Here is a 16,232-nt window from a genome sequence, read left to right as displayed (position 1 = left end):
TAGTTAGAGAATTGTACTTAATTAAGATTCTTATTATCACTGGACATCTTCTGAGAACAAAAGCTATATGCTCTTATTAAGAAAGCCAGATCATTTCCCTCCTTTGCCCTCGCCTGTGTACCAATCCCAAAACAATCTATGGACCCAGCAAGAGCTGCTACTCTGCGGTGCCAAGACCTTCACTTTCCCCCACTCCTCCCCATCTCCCTTTTATTGTAAATTATATTAATGTATTTTGTTTTCACATGGTAAAATATTAATATGTAATATTTTATATCCAGATTATATCATTCCCAGATTACCTACCTATTTTGTGAACTTTGTTGAAACAATGTAAGCCAGATGTGTCAAACTAATAATACAATGACTCAACTGAAAATGCATGTAATATTCCACATTTGTAGTCTTCCTCTACCTTTTTTTTTTTAAATAAATATTATATATTTTTAACATTTAAAACATTATTTGTGAGTTCTGAATTCTTTTTCTTCCTCTTACCTTTCTCTTTCCTATTATAAAGGCAAGAAATGTACTATCAATTTGCATATGAAATCATGCAAAACATATTTCTCTTAATCATGTTGGGAAAAAAAACAAGAAAAATAAAGTGAAAAATTAAGTTTCAATATACATCTAGACTACAGTTTTTACTCTGGATGTGGATAACTTTTTCATCATAAGTCCCTTGGAATTGTCTTGGATCACTGTATTGCTGAGATTAACTAAGTCATTCACAGTTGATCATAGTGAAGTATTGCTTTTACTGTGTATAGTATTCTCCTGGTTGTGGTCACTTTGCATTGTTCATCTAGATTTTTCCAGGTTATTCTGAAAGTATCCTGCTCATCATTTCTTATTGCATAATAGTATTACATCACAATCATATACTACAGCTTGTTCAGTCATTCTTCAATTGATGAATATTGTAATATTCTTCTCTAAAATTTAATGTTTTCTGGGAGCAGGTTTCTTGGGGGCTTCTGGAGGTAGCCTTCCTTTCAGTTCAGAAATCACCCCAAATGCAGTCAGGAGTTAAAATCCAAATCCTTTATTGTTTCCTTCAAAGTCTTATCTCCTTGTTTACTTCAAAGTCTTATCTCCTTCACTTGGCACTTGGCTAGTTTTCTGGAGGTCTTCCAGATCTTGGTTTCAGTGTTCTCCACAGGACAGCCTGCTACCACTTCTCTGTCTTCCTTAGTTCTGCCTGACTTGATATATGCTTTCTTAAAGGTGTGAATCTTGTAGAACTCTGGTAAGTACTAAATACATAATCATTGTCTCTATCAATTCCACTTAGTAATTCCACTTAGTACCTTGTTTCAAATTCTGGCCCATAACATCTCCTGTTTTCTTTTGTTTTTAGAACATAGGTGGTCATAACCTCCCTGACTTCTTAAGGAGGTGAGAACTGCAAAAAAGGAGGTGATCACACCTTCCCTGATTGCTCAAAAAAAGGGGTGATAATACCATAAAAAGAGGTGATCACTCCCTCCCTAACATCTCAGGAAGGGAGATGAAAACATCAAAGGAAATGGGAAATCAAATTATTAGCTGGTTTCTGAAGGAGCTCACTCCAACAGGTATACATAAATTTAATCAATATGGGAGGTATTACAAACATATAATTACATAAATTACATAAGCACATAGTAACACAGGCTAGTAGTGATGTAATAAATAACATGAATCAACATGAGCAATTATATATGTCCATAAGTCCTAGAAATAGTCCAAAGGAATCTATTGTCCATTACTTCATGTGCCAGGAATCCAATAATTCCTGCAAATTTTAAAGTCCTGCAATAATCTCATTTTATGTTAGGGAATCCAATGATTCCTGCAGATTTTGTTCTTAGGTCTTCTCCTTTGTTTCAATGTTTTTCTTTTTTTCTGTCTCTCTCCAGGTGCTCCTTGACACCCCTCTGATTCCTTCTCCATTTGTAGAGATACAAACAAACCCTTTCTCCCAAGCAGTTAACCTATCTAGTCCCTTCTATTTACCACTTTCTAAATCTCTTCTCATCATCTGACAATTACAGAAGCTGCTCACACTGGACACTGCCCTTCTGTTGAGTTAAAAAGCCTGTATTCTCCCCACTTGTAATCCCTTTCTCCCATCTGAGTGCTTTTTGGCTGATTGATCACATCAGAGTCCTGACCTTCTAAAGCAGTGGTCCTCAAACTTTTTAAATAGGGGGCCAGTTCACTGTCCCTCAGACTGTTGGAGGGCCAGACTATAATAAAAACAAAAACTTACACTGTGTCTCTGCCCCTCAGCCCATTTGCCATAACCCGATGGGCCGCATAAATGTCCTCAGAGGACTACATCTGACCCTCGGGCCGTAGTTTGAGAACCCCTGTTCTAAAGACTCTGGGTGTAAACTCATCTGCCATCATGCCCCACCTGTCTTTTGATTGATATCTTGAAGTTGGGCCCTGCCTCTCATTTCCATGGGTCATTCTATATTCTGAGGCCCAGTGGAAGCCCTCCTTCTTTATTGTCTCTTTCAAAGTCTTATCTCCTTCACTTGGGGCTCAGCTAGTTTTCTGGAGGCCTCCGGGTCTTGGTTTCAGTGTTCTCCACAGGACAGCCTGCTACCACTTCTCTCTCTTCCTTACTTCTGCCTGACTGCCTTCGCTGGCTTCTGAATCTCCTCAACTGAATCCTGGTTGAGGCTCCTAGCTTTTAAGTTCTGGCCCATAACAGAATATTCCCTTAATTGCTAATCCTTTTCCACAATAAAAAGAGCTGCTATAAATATTTTTGTACAGTATTTTTGTCTTTTTCTTTTATCTCTTTGGTATACAGACCTAGTAGTGCCAAACTATTTCAGAATTTTTTTTTTTTACTTAATGGAAAGTTATTTTTTTTCTTTCTTATCTTACTCCATTCAATAAAAGAAAAACAATTCTACCATATACATAGTTCAGCAAATGTCTTCACTTGTGGGGTAATTAATCTGTTCTTTATGCAAATATATTTATATACACATATATTTATGTGTCTTTATGCTCCTTATATCAATCAATATACTTTCAATAATATATGCATATATACATATATGTAAAAATACACATATATACACACATGTGTTTCATTCTGTATCCTAAATCTTTCACTTTTATGTCAAGAGATGGATAGTATGTGTCATGATTGATCTTTTGGGCTAATACATATTTGTTGTATTGATCATATTTCTTTTACAGCTTTCAAGATTGCTTGTCTTTAGATTGTTGTCATTGTTTCAATATTTTCCCCTCAGTTTGCTTGTTTTATTCTTCATTAGTTGATAGTCTTTAAAATTGTTAACTTTTATAATAGTTATTAATTTTAGTCTAAATTGTTTATTATCTGATTCTGTTTACTCTGAATCACTTCATACTTGTCTTTGCTTTTTAAAAATAATTTATTTCCCAATTTTTAAAATCACAATAATTTTCCATCATGTTCATCTACTTATTCCATATTTCCTTAATTGATGAGTATTCATTTAGTTTTTTGTTTTTATTTGCTACCACTGAAAAGAGATAATGTTTATATATATTTTTGTACATTTAGGACTTTTCAGATTTCTTTGTTCTCTTTTGGATATGGGTTTAGCAGTGTTTTAACTGGGTCCAAAGGCATTCTCATTTTAGTAACTTTTTGTGAATAAATCCAAATTGCTTTTCAGAATGGCTGTACTCATTTTTTAGGTCCACTAACAGTACATTAAAGTACCTATTTTCCTATAAGTACTTCAATATTTATCATTTTCCTTTTGTTTCATTTTTGCCAATCTGATGCGACCTGATATGTGGGACTTTAAAATTACTTTAATTTGCACTTCTCTAATTTGTAGCAATTTGAAGCATTTTTTTTCCTTCATGGTTACAGAGATTCTGGATTTCTTCCCTGCTTATTCATATATACTTAGCCATTTATCAATTATGGAGTGGTTCTTTTTCTTATAAATTTGAGTCATTTCCTTGAATTTTAGAAGTGAAACCTTTATCAAATAAACTTAATATGAAGATTCTTTCCCAATAAATTATTTCCTCTTTCATCTTAGATTTATTGAATTTATGAACTTTACTCCTGTCTATAACGCTGATAGGTAATTTTTGTCATGTTTGTTTGGTTTGTTTATGATCTGACTTTTTATATCTAGGTCCTGTACCCATTTGAAGTTTGTCTTTATATAAAGTTGAGATATTGGTCTAACTAAATCTAAGTTTTTTTTTATTTTTAATTTATTTTTAAATTTTATTTATTTATTTACAAGATAAATGCATAAGTAATTTTTTAGCATTGACAATTGCAAAACCTTTTGTTCCAATTTTTCTCCTCCTTCCCCCCCTACCTCCTCCCCCAGATGGCAGGTAGACCAATACATGTTAAATATGTTAAAGTATATGTATACATATCCATACAGTTATTTTGCTGCACAAGAAGACTCGGTCTAAGTTCTTTTATAATACTGTTTAGTTTCTTTTTATTAAATAAGAATTTCTTTTGAATTAGCAAGTAATTTTTTTCTCTACTTACAACCTTCCACTAAAAAAAAAAAGAAAGAAAAAAAGTATTGTAACAAATATGTGTAGTCAGACAAAACAAATTCCCATATTGGCTCCTATCAGTTTTGTTTATAAGAGAAATTAAATATGAGCTGTAAGCTTATGAGAGAAGACAAGGATAAAAATAATTAAGATTTAGGAAGTACTTGCACTGTAGTGATAGCATCTATACTGGATATGGATGCATCCATCAAAAAAAAAAATGAGCATATACATTTTTATTTCAGCTGGTCTTGAGGCAATGTTAGAATTCTTTCTCTACCCTAAGTATAGCATCAATTTCATTGAAAGTCTTTATATTGTAGGGGTAAGGAGGAAAAAGAAGGATGTCATTATTTCTCTAGTAATTAAAGAAAAAAAAAAGAAAGGAAAAAGCATTAATGTGGAAGATTCAAAAAGCTTTTTTCTCCTTCAGTTAATTACATAATTTAGATAGGCAATTTTACTACCTTTTCTTTTTCCTTCCTTTCCCTTGCCAGGATTTGTACAATTATTTCCTTTTATAGAGTAGAGAAACCTTCATAGAGGCAGGGCTCTTCTTGTGACAATTCATTATACAGTCTTTGGAATGACTATTAAAAAAAAACAAACAATAAAAATGTCGGGGTGCTGAAGGTGCATTATAGAACTTATTCAAACTGCTTATCACCTTCACTGTTCAAATTTTAAAATCCTGAATCAAGTGGAAAAATAAAGCCAAATCCATTCCATTTCCTTTCTTTCTCTCTCTCTCTCTCTCTCTCTCTCTCTCTCTCTCTCTATCCTTCCCATTCTTTTTCTTTCACCCAAACCTATCCTACTTTTGGCCAAAAAAAAAATTAAAAAATTAAAAAATCCATTTAAAATAGACAGTGTAGGGCTCAGTTTCATCATACTTTTGATCCACATCTTTCTGATCTACATCTGCTGGGAGTACAGAGAAGACCACCAGGATGAAGCCTTAAATATAAACTGAATATATACAGATTCTTACAGATGTCAGGTTCATACTTCATGATTGAGTTGAAAACAATTTCATGGATACTAAAGGATTCCATACTTAAGGAAGATATTGGAAAAAGAGGTTCTGGCCACCTAAACCTTTCCTTGTTAATGGTAATAATTTGATTGTCATGGTGCTGATAGCTTATTTCCAGAAAAGAGCTGGATGCAGCAATTGGAGCATCTCTTGCTCAAAGCCTAGAATAGTATGACATGTCCTCACTCTCAACTGTGGCAGTGAAACTATAGTTTCTCATGGTCATGATTTTTGTGAGGTATTCCATCTGTCCATGACCAGTAAGATTCAAATGGATAATGCCTTGAGGAAGGGAATAAGCACAGTGTAGAGAACATAATACCAGTGATAAGACTGGAGACTTAAGAGATAGCATAATGTGGATAGCAATATATAAGACTGTGGTACTGAAGATTTTTGACATGATCTGTGCTGTCTTTTTATTTTTAGGTTTGTCTAGAAGAGGGAATGGATACGTGAACATCATAGAGTTCTTTTCAGGGAATACATGGTGCCTACTCTAGAAAGTTTGGTGCAATCTCCTCCCTGTGTCCTCCCAGTTGGTGACAATGCCATGTTGACCAGGCTACTTTGGGGCCTGAGTACCTCTTTTGTTCTGGCCTTATCACCCACATAGCTGTCTTTTTAGCCTAATCCCATCATCATACCCTGATTTCTGGTATGTCGTAACAGTGGAGGGGAAGCTACCTTCAGGGGCAGCATCTTCACAAAATTAGCTTTGTACATTCACATCTTCTTTCTTCATTGAGGGCAACAACAATGAAGTTTGAAGTGTTAAGTTTAAACCTTTCATATAGAAAAGACTCTTAAATATTAAGAGTCCTAGAGTGGAATGAACTGAGGAGGAGAGTTTATAAATGCTAAGGAGAGTAGCTCATAACTTATTGCTCATGAATGGATTACATAGAAAGAGGCCAGAGGAGGAAGAAAAGGTAGGGAAGAATAAAAAAGAAGTTATGGTATGAGGGGAGCCAAAAGAGCATAATGTTACAAAAACCCCTGAGAAGAATAAAGATTATCAAAGGAAAAGCATGAAAGAAGAGAATTTGGTAGGGTGGAGGCTATTGGAGAATTTTTGAGGGAGAAATTTCAGTAGCGTGATAAAGATGGAATCCAAATCCCAAAGAAGTAAAGATTAAATAGGTAATATAATAGTAATAAATTATTCACTAAAGACATTTGGCAGTAAAAGGGAGGAAAGAGATGAGGGAAAGTCTTTAAATGGAAGATTGTATCTTTGGATCCTTCTCAATGACTAGCATGTACCCTGCATGCAGTTGGTATTCAGTAGATATCTTTTGATAATAATATTAATTTTTTACTTTGACATATTTAAAAAGTATTTCTTTAAAGTAGTATCATATTTTTCAGCTTATCTATCAAGTGCCTATGTGTTAGACATTGCGATGAATTTCGGGGAAATAAAGACCATGAAACCAAAGCAGCTTTTGCCTTCAAGGAGTTCACATTTTGTTGGAGGAAGTCATATACATACAAGGAGTACAAAATAGATACAAAATCTAAATCATTCTAAGATGGGAACTAATATTCCTTCACATTCTATTCAGTTATTGATATACTTTGTCACAACCATCTTGGTGCTGCCTTCCATCTATAATTTCATCCAAGGAAAAATTTAACACTTTGGGCAAACTGTGACATTCTTTAGCTCAACATTAGTCACTTTTTCAATGGGCATACAAAAGTTTGTTTTTTTTTTTTTGTTTTTTTTTTGTTTTTTTTTTTGCTAAACACATGTGTTTAATTCTCTAGGGATGATCCACCAACACATTCTCAACCAGACAGTGACAATGAGGGAGAAGAAATACAGGTTAGTTAGCACAAAATAATAGCAGTAGTTTTTGTAATATGCATGATTTCTGAAATTGTTTTTGATAGATATGAGATAATAAATATGAATTTCTATAGAAATATAGATTTTTACTATTGTTATCTATGATTTAAAATTAGTAATTGAAGTTGAATTGAGGAAATGAAGAAAATTTCAGCTGAAAATATTTTGGATGATATGTGTTAGAACAAGTTGTTTCAATTGCAGATATAATTTTGAGGTAGCTGTCCTGTATTTTGGAAGCCAAACTTTATTCAAATTAGTTTCTTTTATTCTTTCTTTCTCTTCAGTGGTCAGATGATGAGAACACAACAACACTTACGGTAAGGCCAATTTTCTAAGACTTAATTTTCTAAATTTAATAAACCTAGTAATATTTCATTTTTTCATCAGAGATTTATTGAACACCAAATGTGTGCAAGGTCCTAGAAAAAATTTCAGTGGAAGAACTACTTTATTGTTCATTTGCTACAATATATTTTGCTAACCTACTATTTGAAAAGTTTTAACTCAACTGTTTCTGAATTCCTACTCACTTGTATTTCCAGCTTTTCAGCAACATAAAAATTCCTTAATTGGAATCATAAAAAAATATTTTTCAAACACTTATTATCTCTCTTCTAGTACTCCCTTTAGTGGAACAGTGGAAAAATAAAGAAAAAAAAAAAGAAATTCTTACAACAAATATATATATATATATATATATATATATATATATATATATATATATAGTAGAAAAAAACATTTCCATGTTATCCATGTCCAAAAATAAATCTTTCATTCTGCTTAAGTCCATAAAGGAAGTAGGTGGCATGCTTCATCTTTAGTCTTTTAGATTGTATAATTTATGATTTCTGAACACATTTTTAAAGTCTTTATAATTGTTTTTCTGTATAATATCATCATTATCTACACTTTTCTCTTAGCTCTACTTTATTTTACATCAGTTCATAAAAATCTTCGCATTTCTTCTGTAACTATCCATTTTATCTTTTTTTTAAAGTAAGTTTTTATCAATGTATTTTGTATTTTTGTCATCATAATATTCTCTGATATCTTTGCCAGAGATATATATGCCAACCCATATAACATCATGTTTTTTAAGACAAAAAATATGAAAAAAATCAGCTTAACTAATCAGTACATCAATATTGAAAATAAAACAAAGTATGATATTTATGAACCTCTTACCCTCAGCAAAGGGGCATGATGGGATGGCTTTTTATATATCTGCTTTCAAGTTATGCTTATTTCTTATAATTTTGCAACATTCACTTGGATTTTTTATTTTTTTTGACCTGGGGACCTGAAGGGGGATGGGAAGGTTTTCTATTTACATTGTTATAGTCATGGTATATATTGTCTTTTTGGCTCTGCTTACTTCACTGTGAGTCAATTTAAGTACATCTTTCCAAATGTGTAGTTATCACTTCCATCATTTCTCACAGATAATAGTCTATTACACTTTTTATATTATAATTTGTTTAGCCATTCCCCAGTTGATAAATATATCTATTTAGTTTCCAGTTCTTTGCTATGGAAAAAGTACTGTTATATATGGGAACCTTCTTCTTTTCCTTTTCGGGGTATAAATCTAGTAATAAAGTCTTTGGATCATTTATGGCATTTCAGCCATTTTATTTGTATAAATCGAAACTGCTTTCTGGAGTGATTGTGTTGATTCAGCAGCAAAGTACTTAGTAGTGTGTGTACCTGTCTTTCCATTATCCCTCCAACATTGACTATTCCCATATTTTATTGTCTTTGTCAGATTGCAATGTATGAGGTGAAATCTCAGGGTTGTTTTGATCTCTTTTATTTCTGATTTAGAGTATTCTTTCATGTGGTTATTAATAGTCTGGAAATCTTTTTGAAAATTGTTCATATTCTTATAATTGGGAAATGGTATGTAACTGCTAATTGTTTGTTTCTTGAATAACCAAATCAGAGAAATTTGATACAAATATTTTCTCCATTTGACTACTTCCCCTTCTAGCTACATTAATTTTATTCTTACTGAAACTTTTTCATTTCATGTAGTCAAACTTATCTATTTTATCATTTGTAATTATCTTATTCCTTGTTTGATTAAAAACACATCTTCAGTCTGCAGTTGTGAGAAGAGTAAAAGTAAGAGCTACTTCTCTTCTAATTTTTTAATAGTATAATTGAATGTATTGTGGAATATGACATAAGATGTTGATCTTAGACTAATTTCTGCTAGAATGCTTTCTTATTCTCCTAGTAGTTTAGTAGTTTTTATCAAATAGATCTTTTCTAAATAATTACTGTTTTCTGGATTATTGAACACTGAGGCTGTTCAGTTCTATTATTAATTCTCTAAATTTCCAGTATGTGCCATTGACTTTGTTAATTTTTGTATTTTAAACCATACCCAGTTAATTTTAATGAACACTGCTTCATATTATAGTTTGAGATCTAGTACTATTTCTCTTGATATTTTATCTCTTTTGCAAAATGAATTTTATTATTGTATCAAATTCTGTAAAGTTTATCATTTATAATTTGGTATATAAGTATAATATCATTTCTAGCACAGTAATATTCTATTTTATATATATGTTATAATTTGTTTAGTTCTTCCTCAATAGATAAGCACTCCCTCAATAGATAAGCACTCCCTCAATTTTTAGCTCTTGGTCATTATAAATAAAAATAACTACTATAGATATTTTTGTGCATATGGATCCCTTCTGTCTGTCTTTGATTTCTTTGGATTATAAGACCTAATAATGGTTTGGCTAGATAAAAAGGTATGCACATTTTGATAACTTTCTAGCAGAGTTCCAAATTACTTTTGAGAATAGCCAAACTAATTCATAGTTCTACCAGCAGTATATTAGTATATTACCAGCTGAGCATATATACTACTCTTCTAATCCCTTTGTTTCATGGGTTGGTGTGGTACTTGGAGATTTTTGTAAGAAAGTTTAAATATTGCAAACCTGAATTAATATTAGACGCTAATAATTTTTAGTATTTTTACCTTTATGGATTGGTGGCTTTTAACCTGAGGCTTTTTTTTTTTTTTTTTTTTGGTATTTGGAACAACTCATTATTTCTTAGACAAATCTTTTCATTCAGGCTTATTGACTTTATCTGCCCAGTCAATTACACAGTAATGATCAGCTAAGTCCCCTCTTTAAGACTGTGAATTCTGAAAACTAATACATATCTTTTGGTAGGATAAAGACACTCTAGTGGAAGGCTACGAGACAGTATCCCTAGAATTTTCCAGAAAATTAACAAATAGTTACAGAAAAGAGAGCTGGCTTCTCTTTCTCTAGATAAAAGGCAGATCTCCTACATCAGTATATTGGATTAAGGGAGAACTTCCCAGGTTGTTTTTGTAGATCTTTATCCCTTGCAATCTTCCGCTGGCTAAGCTAGTTGTTGTCATGTGTGATGGACAGTTCATTTAATGGGTCTTATATCATAAGGAATAATCTCTCATTCAGTAATGTTGAGGAGTTACTCCAGGAACTGAAGGAAACTTATAATGAGCCACAAGATTAAATGGCTTAGGAAGAGTTAAGAGATAAGAAACTTGATCTTACTTCTCAATATACTTATCCTGGTTGAATGACTTAGATTTCTCCAACTTGTTGTAGATTAGAAAAATTGGGAAGGGCTATCTCCAGTCATCCTGATCTATTTCTGGCCAGTGGACCAGCTAGGTCTAGAGGGGAAAATGAGACAGGTGACCTTGCACAAGCCTCCCTCACTTAAATCCAATTCACTTGCATGGCATGGCATCACCTTCCTGATGTCATGGTCCTCTTCAAGAAGGAAAGATAAACTACAAATCTATAACTAATATTAGTTAAAACAGTGAAGCACCCCAGGAGATGAACAGGAGGTAGCATGTGCCAGGTGAATTAAACCATTGCTATCTGTTAGATTCTTACTAAGTGCTAATGAGATAATGAGATGATAGGTTCTTAGTAAGTGCTGCCTAGGTACTTAACAGTTCTCTAGTTCTGGCCTTTAAGGGGAGTTTTACCCCTTTGAACTTCTGGGGAGGAGCTTAATGTTTAAAAGGAGCAAGTTCATTGGTAGAAGTAATCTTCCCACAAGCCCTCGTGTTATCCCACACCCATTCTCTGGGAGCATAAAAGAGGGCGGCACTCTGGAGGAGGAGTCTACTCTAGGTCAGAGTTGGCAGATCCCTACAGGAAGAAGAATCTGGCCGAGAGATTGAGTTGAGACAGCAGATCTCTTCCCAGAGAGAGATCAGCAGTCTTTGGAGACAACAGAACATTACAGCTGGGATTCTTTATCAGATTTCATTGTCTGTATCTCAAACTTCTGAGTATCTTTAAACAACATTTGAGATAACGATTAGCACATCTTAGGCAAATCTGGACCTAGTTATTCCAAATTGTAAACCCAAGTAAGAACCTAATAGCTATCACCTTAACAATTACTTCCCCTCTTAGTCCCAATGAAGAGAGCCTTGGCCCAATAACCAAGAATAGCAATGTTTCCTCGATCAAGCACAATACTGTTTCTAGTCCTTATCAACAAGGGGGAACAATCTTAAGGAGAAGGAGCCCAGTATATTTGTCATGTCATATACTAACTGCCATGAGTGAACTGGTATCAAAGCGTCTATACTCTTCAAGAGCCACAAAAAGTGAATATTCAGAAAAGAGAGTTTTAACCAACCAAGTCTTTGGCACTCTCAAATGGTGCAATGACAAAAAGAAATGGAATTTTATCAGTAAAAATGTCATTTAAAAGATACACTACCCATTGTTGGTGGAGTTGTAAACTATTCCAACCATTATGGATAGCAATTTGAAATCATGTTCAAAGGGCTATAAAACAAGCATGCAAGGGTACACGAATAATTTATAAGTACATACCTTTGATTCCAACAACATTGAATCCCAAAGAGAGCAATAAAAAGGAAAAAAGAACCTATTGAAGCAAAAATATTTATAGTAGATCATTTTGTGGTGGCGAAGAAATGGAAATTGAAGGGAGGTCCATCAAGGGAAGAATAGCTAAAGAAGTTATAGTTTATGATTGTGATGGAATACTACTGTTATAAGAAATGGTAGCATAAGTAACTGGGAAAGACTTGGTTGCTTCGACTAAGACAAGTCCAAAGGACCCACCTACAAAAAAAAATAATTGATGGAAGTCTGAGTGCAGATTGAATCATACTTTTTTTTTATTATTAATTTTATAATTATAACATTTTTTGACAGTACATATGCATAGGTAATTTTTTATAACATTATCCCTTGTACTCCCTTCTATTCCGAATTGATATAATATTGTTTGCCTTCTCAAGAGATGCAGGGAGAAAGGAGGGAGAGAATTTGGAACTTGAAATCCTAAAAAATGAATGTTAAAATAGTTTTACATGTAATTAGGAAACATTTAAATAAATATGTATATGAAAATATTATTTAAAAGAAAGGTAGTGGTACTAGATAACCTCTAATGCCGCTTCCAGTTCTAAATCTATGATCCTATAATTCATTCCAAGGGTCAATATAATCTAGAGCATCAGCCACGCCCAACCTAATCTATGTGGATGGCAAGTATGACCAAAAATTAGAGTAAAATATTTGACCTTTTTGCCTGTTTGTTACTCTAAAGGACAGAGTCATCAGAATACTTTCCTATTTATAGCTACGAGGATGGGAAGCTTACTAAAGCCATATGCATTTATAATTCTGTAGAATAATTGTCAGAAGAGATTTATCCCACATTCCATCTCTCCTATCATGCAATTGGTTCTCTTTAGAAAAATTGTCATGATCACAGAACTTTTAAATTCCAAAACCCTTCAGAATTTTTTTATTCTTTTCCTGACACTCAGCTTTCTAGACAAGTTGTTTGTGGTGATGATACTTGCTAAATTGAACTTTAGGGAATATCCAATTAGATGTGGACATGAAAAGATAATCAGTGAGAAGTGGTATTCCAAGCTCATAAAGTCTATGTAAATACCAGCTCCTGCCATTCAGTTTATATTAAACCCTGATATCTTTTAGAGCAGGGGTTCTCAAACTAGGGCCCTCGGGCCAGATTCGGCCTGCTGAAGACATTTATGCGGCCCACCTGGTTATGGCAAATGGGCTGAGGAGCGGAGACAGAGTGTGAGTTTTTGTTTTTACCATAGTCCGGCCCTCCAACAGTCTGAGGGACAGTAAACTGGCCCCCTATTTAAAAAGTTTGAGGATGACTTTTAGAGCTTCATAAATTCTGTCTTTTAAGATAGTCTGCACCTATGGTATGATCCTTCATCATGAATTGATCTGCCTTTTCCTCTAACATATGCATATTAATAAATGTTTATAAATCATCTATTGTGGGGGGTAAAACATGTGAAAAGGAGTCCCTGCTCTCAAGGAGCTTACAGTATAATGAAGCAAAACAAAACAAAAAAATAAAAAACAGACTCAAAACTGGTGGAGGGAAAAGGCACATGGGTATGGAGGTGTAGTAGAGAAGTCAAAGGATTTCAATCAAATAGTAAATAAAGGGGGAAGAGATGTTGACATGGCTGCCCTTAAACCTTAAATAGAGAACTTGCCCTCTAGTTAGAGGGCAAAAGGTACTGATGAAGTATGAGGACCAGAGTTAATTGATCTTGCCAGAATGAGGCAAGGAATGTGTTATAGAAGTCAAAGGAATGTCATGGGTGGAAAAGAGAGAGATGGCTGTCCAGGACACCCTCTCTTTAAATGGACATTTAAGCATTAGCACCCCTTAATTGGTGGAACCTTTCAGACCTGACGTGAACAGTGAATTTGGAGTTCAGAGGGCTTGAGTTCATATCCTGCTTCTTACTATTTGCTTGATTTTGGAGAAAATAATAATTTCTCTGTGACTCAGCTTCCTTATCTGCCAAATAGAAAAATTAGGCTAAATGATATTTAGTTTCCTTTTTAGTTCTAATTGTATGCTCCTATGAGTTCCTGAGACATATAATAGGCCAGTAACATATACTTATGGCCCCCTTTAAAGGGGTGACCTTGGTATATTGAAGAATCCCCAAATCACAAAACATGTTTCTCAGCTTTTTAACTCATTCAGTGCCTATCACTGATTTGTTGAAATATTTAAAAGTATTTCATTGGATATTGGATGCTGAAGATATGTTTGATGAATTTAACAGTTTATCTTAACCTTATCCACATTATTTTTCATAAGTAGTACAGACTAATGGATTTATCTTGTGTTACAGTGGGTAAGACTTTCATAGATTAATGCCTAATACCATATCTTTGTGTGTTTTTATCTCATGAATTGACTTCAGGGAAGAAAATAACAAATAAATAATAAATAGAATAAAGAACTACTTGGGAGGCCCACTTGTTTTGATTGAAAAATCAGTCTTCAGTAAAATTCTGTATCCCCATATATATCCTCCTCAGAGGGATCTAAAGTGAATTGCACTCTCTTTCTGGCTAGGTAGTTGAGCAGCTACATGGCTCTGTTTAAAATCTTAAGTGCAATCACTTGAAACTTTTGTGGTTACATATGCAATATGATGTCTTTGGTACATTTGGCCCTATAAAGTACATGCTCTTAGTGCTCTCCCAAGAGTATGTTATGTTTGATATTTATTTGATAAATTCTTGAGGTATAGCTGTATCTGTCTTCATGTTGTTTCTAGGATGGAAGGTTAGCTCCTTGAAGATTTGTCTTTGCAGCTTTAACACTTGGCACAGTGCTTAGCATGTGATAAATACTTAATAATGCTTATTGATTGATTGATATACCAAGCAGGAGTCTTTCTGACAAAGTAAACATAGGTAATTATGTTAATGTTTTATGTGTGCCATCCTTCCAAGGCTATTCCCCTAGTTTCACTCTCGTTTTCTAGTTGGGTTTCTAAAGAGTGACACTCTTTAGAACTTTTAGAACTCTAGATTCTAAGGATATCTTGTGGGATTTTCACTTTTAATACTATAGCTCAGGAGGCTCTGTTCCTATGCATCCCATCAGTAATCAGCTGAGAGACACCCTTAATTCTTAGCTAGTATATTTACTAAGATGGCATAATAGGAATGGTAAATACAAAACATTTTCTTCATAAACTGGTAAATTCTTCCATAAACAAATCTAGTGTCTGTGGGAAGAGAGTACCCAGTAATAGAGTAATGGAGGAACACATGTAGGGGTTATGACCAAAATAGCTCATACTTTTGGAGTTGCAGGGGGCTTGGGAACCCTTTTTCTCTTTCTGTGGGATCCTTATAGAGGTCATTCTATATGCAGCTTATTTTCTGAAAAGGTTATTCCATAGATTCCTAGGGTCTTCCCTCTCCAGCATGAATTTCAGTTAGCAGCTCTTGAATTCTCTTAAATATGTAGCTAGCTCTCTTTTCTGTTCTCAGAAGAGGTCTTGCTCTCAATCTTGCCTTATATTCTCTTGAATTACTATGTAGTTCCTGGATAGAATGGCTCATTCAGGTGAGTAACTCTTGAAAGTAGATGTGTTCTACTAGATGTTATGTGGAGAGAAGTGTTCAGGGAAGGGAAACCTTCTTTCCTTTAAGCTTCTGTCTTACACTCACAAGAACTTCTTCCAAGGCAAACTACTTAAAGGCCCTGAAATGTGGCCCATTTTGAGCCTAATTAATGGAGCTGTCCCTTCTGACTCATCAGAGAGAGGTGTTCAGACTTTGTAAAGCAATCACTATTTGTTAAAACTTTGTTAACACATTAATATCTCATTTCCTTTCATAAGAATCTTTTCTTTCTAATCACCCTGCTACCCTCCACCATGGGTTTTTACAAATTTTAAGAGCACAAATC

General features: G+C 33.9%; 1 protein-coding gene across 2 annotated transcripts in view; it reads left to right on the top strand.

Annotated features, from left to right (window-relative positions):
• CDC123 (cell division cycle 123) overlaps positions 1–16,232 on the top strand; it is a 108,380-nt gene that overhangs the window by 43,583 nt on the left and 48,565 nt on the right. For both annotated transcript variants that reach the window (XM_074268636.1, XM_074268637.1), the window contains 2 exons: positions 7,349–7,406; positions 7,718–7,750. In XM_074268636.1, coding sequence (XP_074124737.1) covers positions 7,349–7,406; positions 7,718–7,750 — 91 coding nt within the window. The remainder of the gene's footprint in view (positions 1–7,348; positions 7,407–7,717; positions 7,751–16,232) is intronic.

The sequence above is a fragment of the Sminthopsis crassicaudata genome, chromosome 5 (assembly GCF_048593235.1).
Source record: "Sminthopsis crassicaudata isolate SCR6 chromosome 5, ASM4859323v1, whole genome shotgun sequence".
NCBI classification, from domain to species: domain Eukaryota; kingdom Metazoa; phylum Chordata; class Mammalia; order Dasyuromorphia; family Dasyuridae; genus Sminthopsis; species Sminthopsis crassicaudata.
This window is presented reverse-complemented; position numbering and strand designations above follow the sequence as displayed.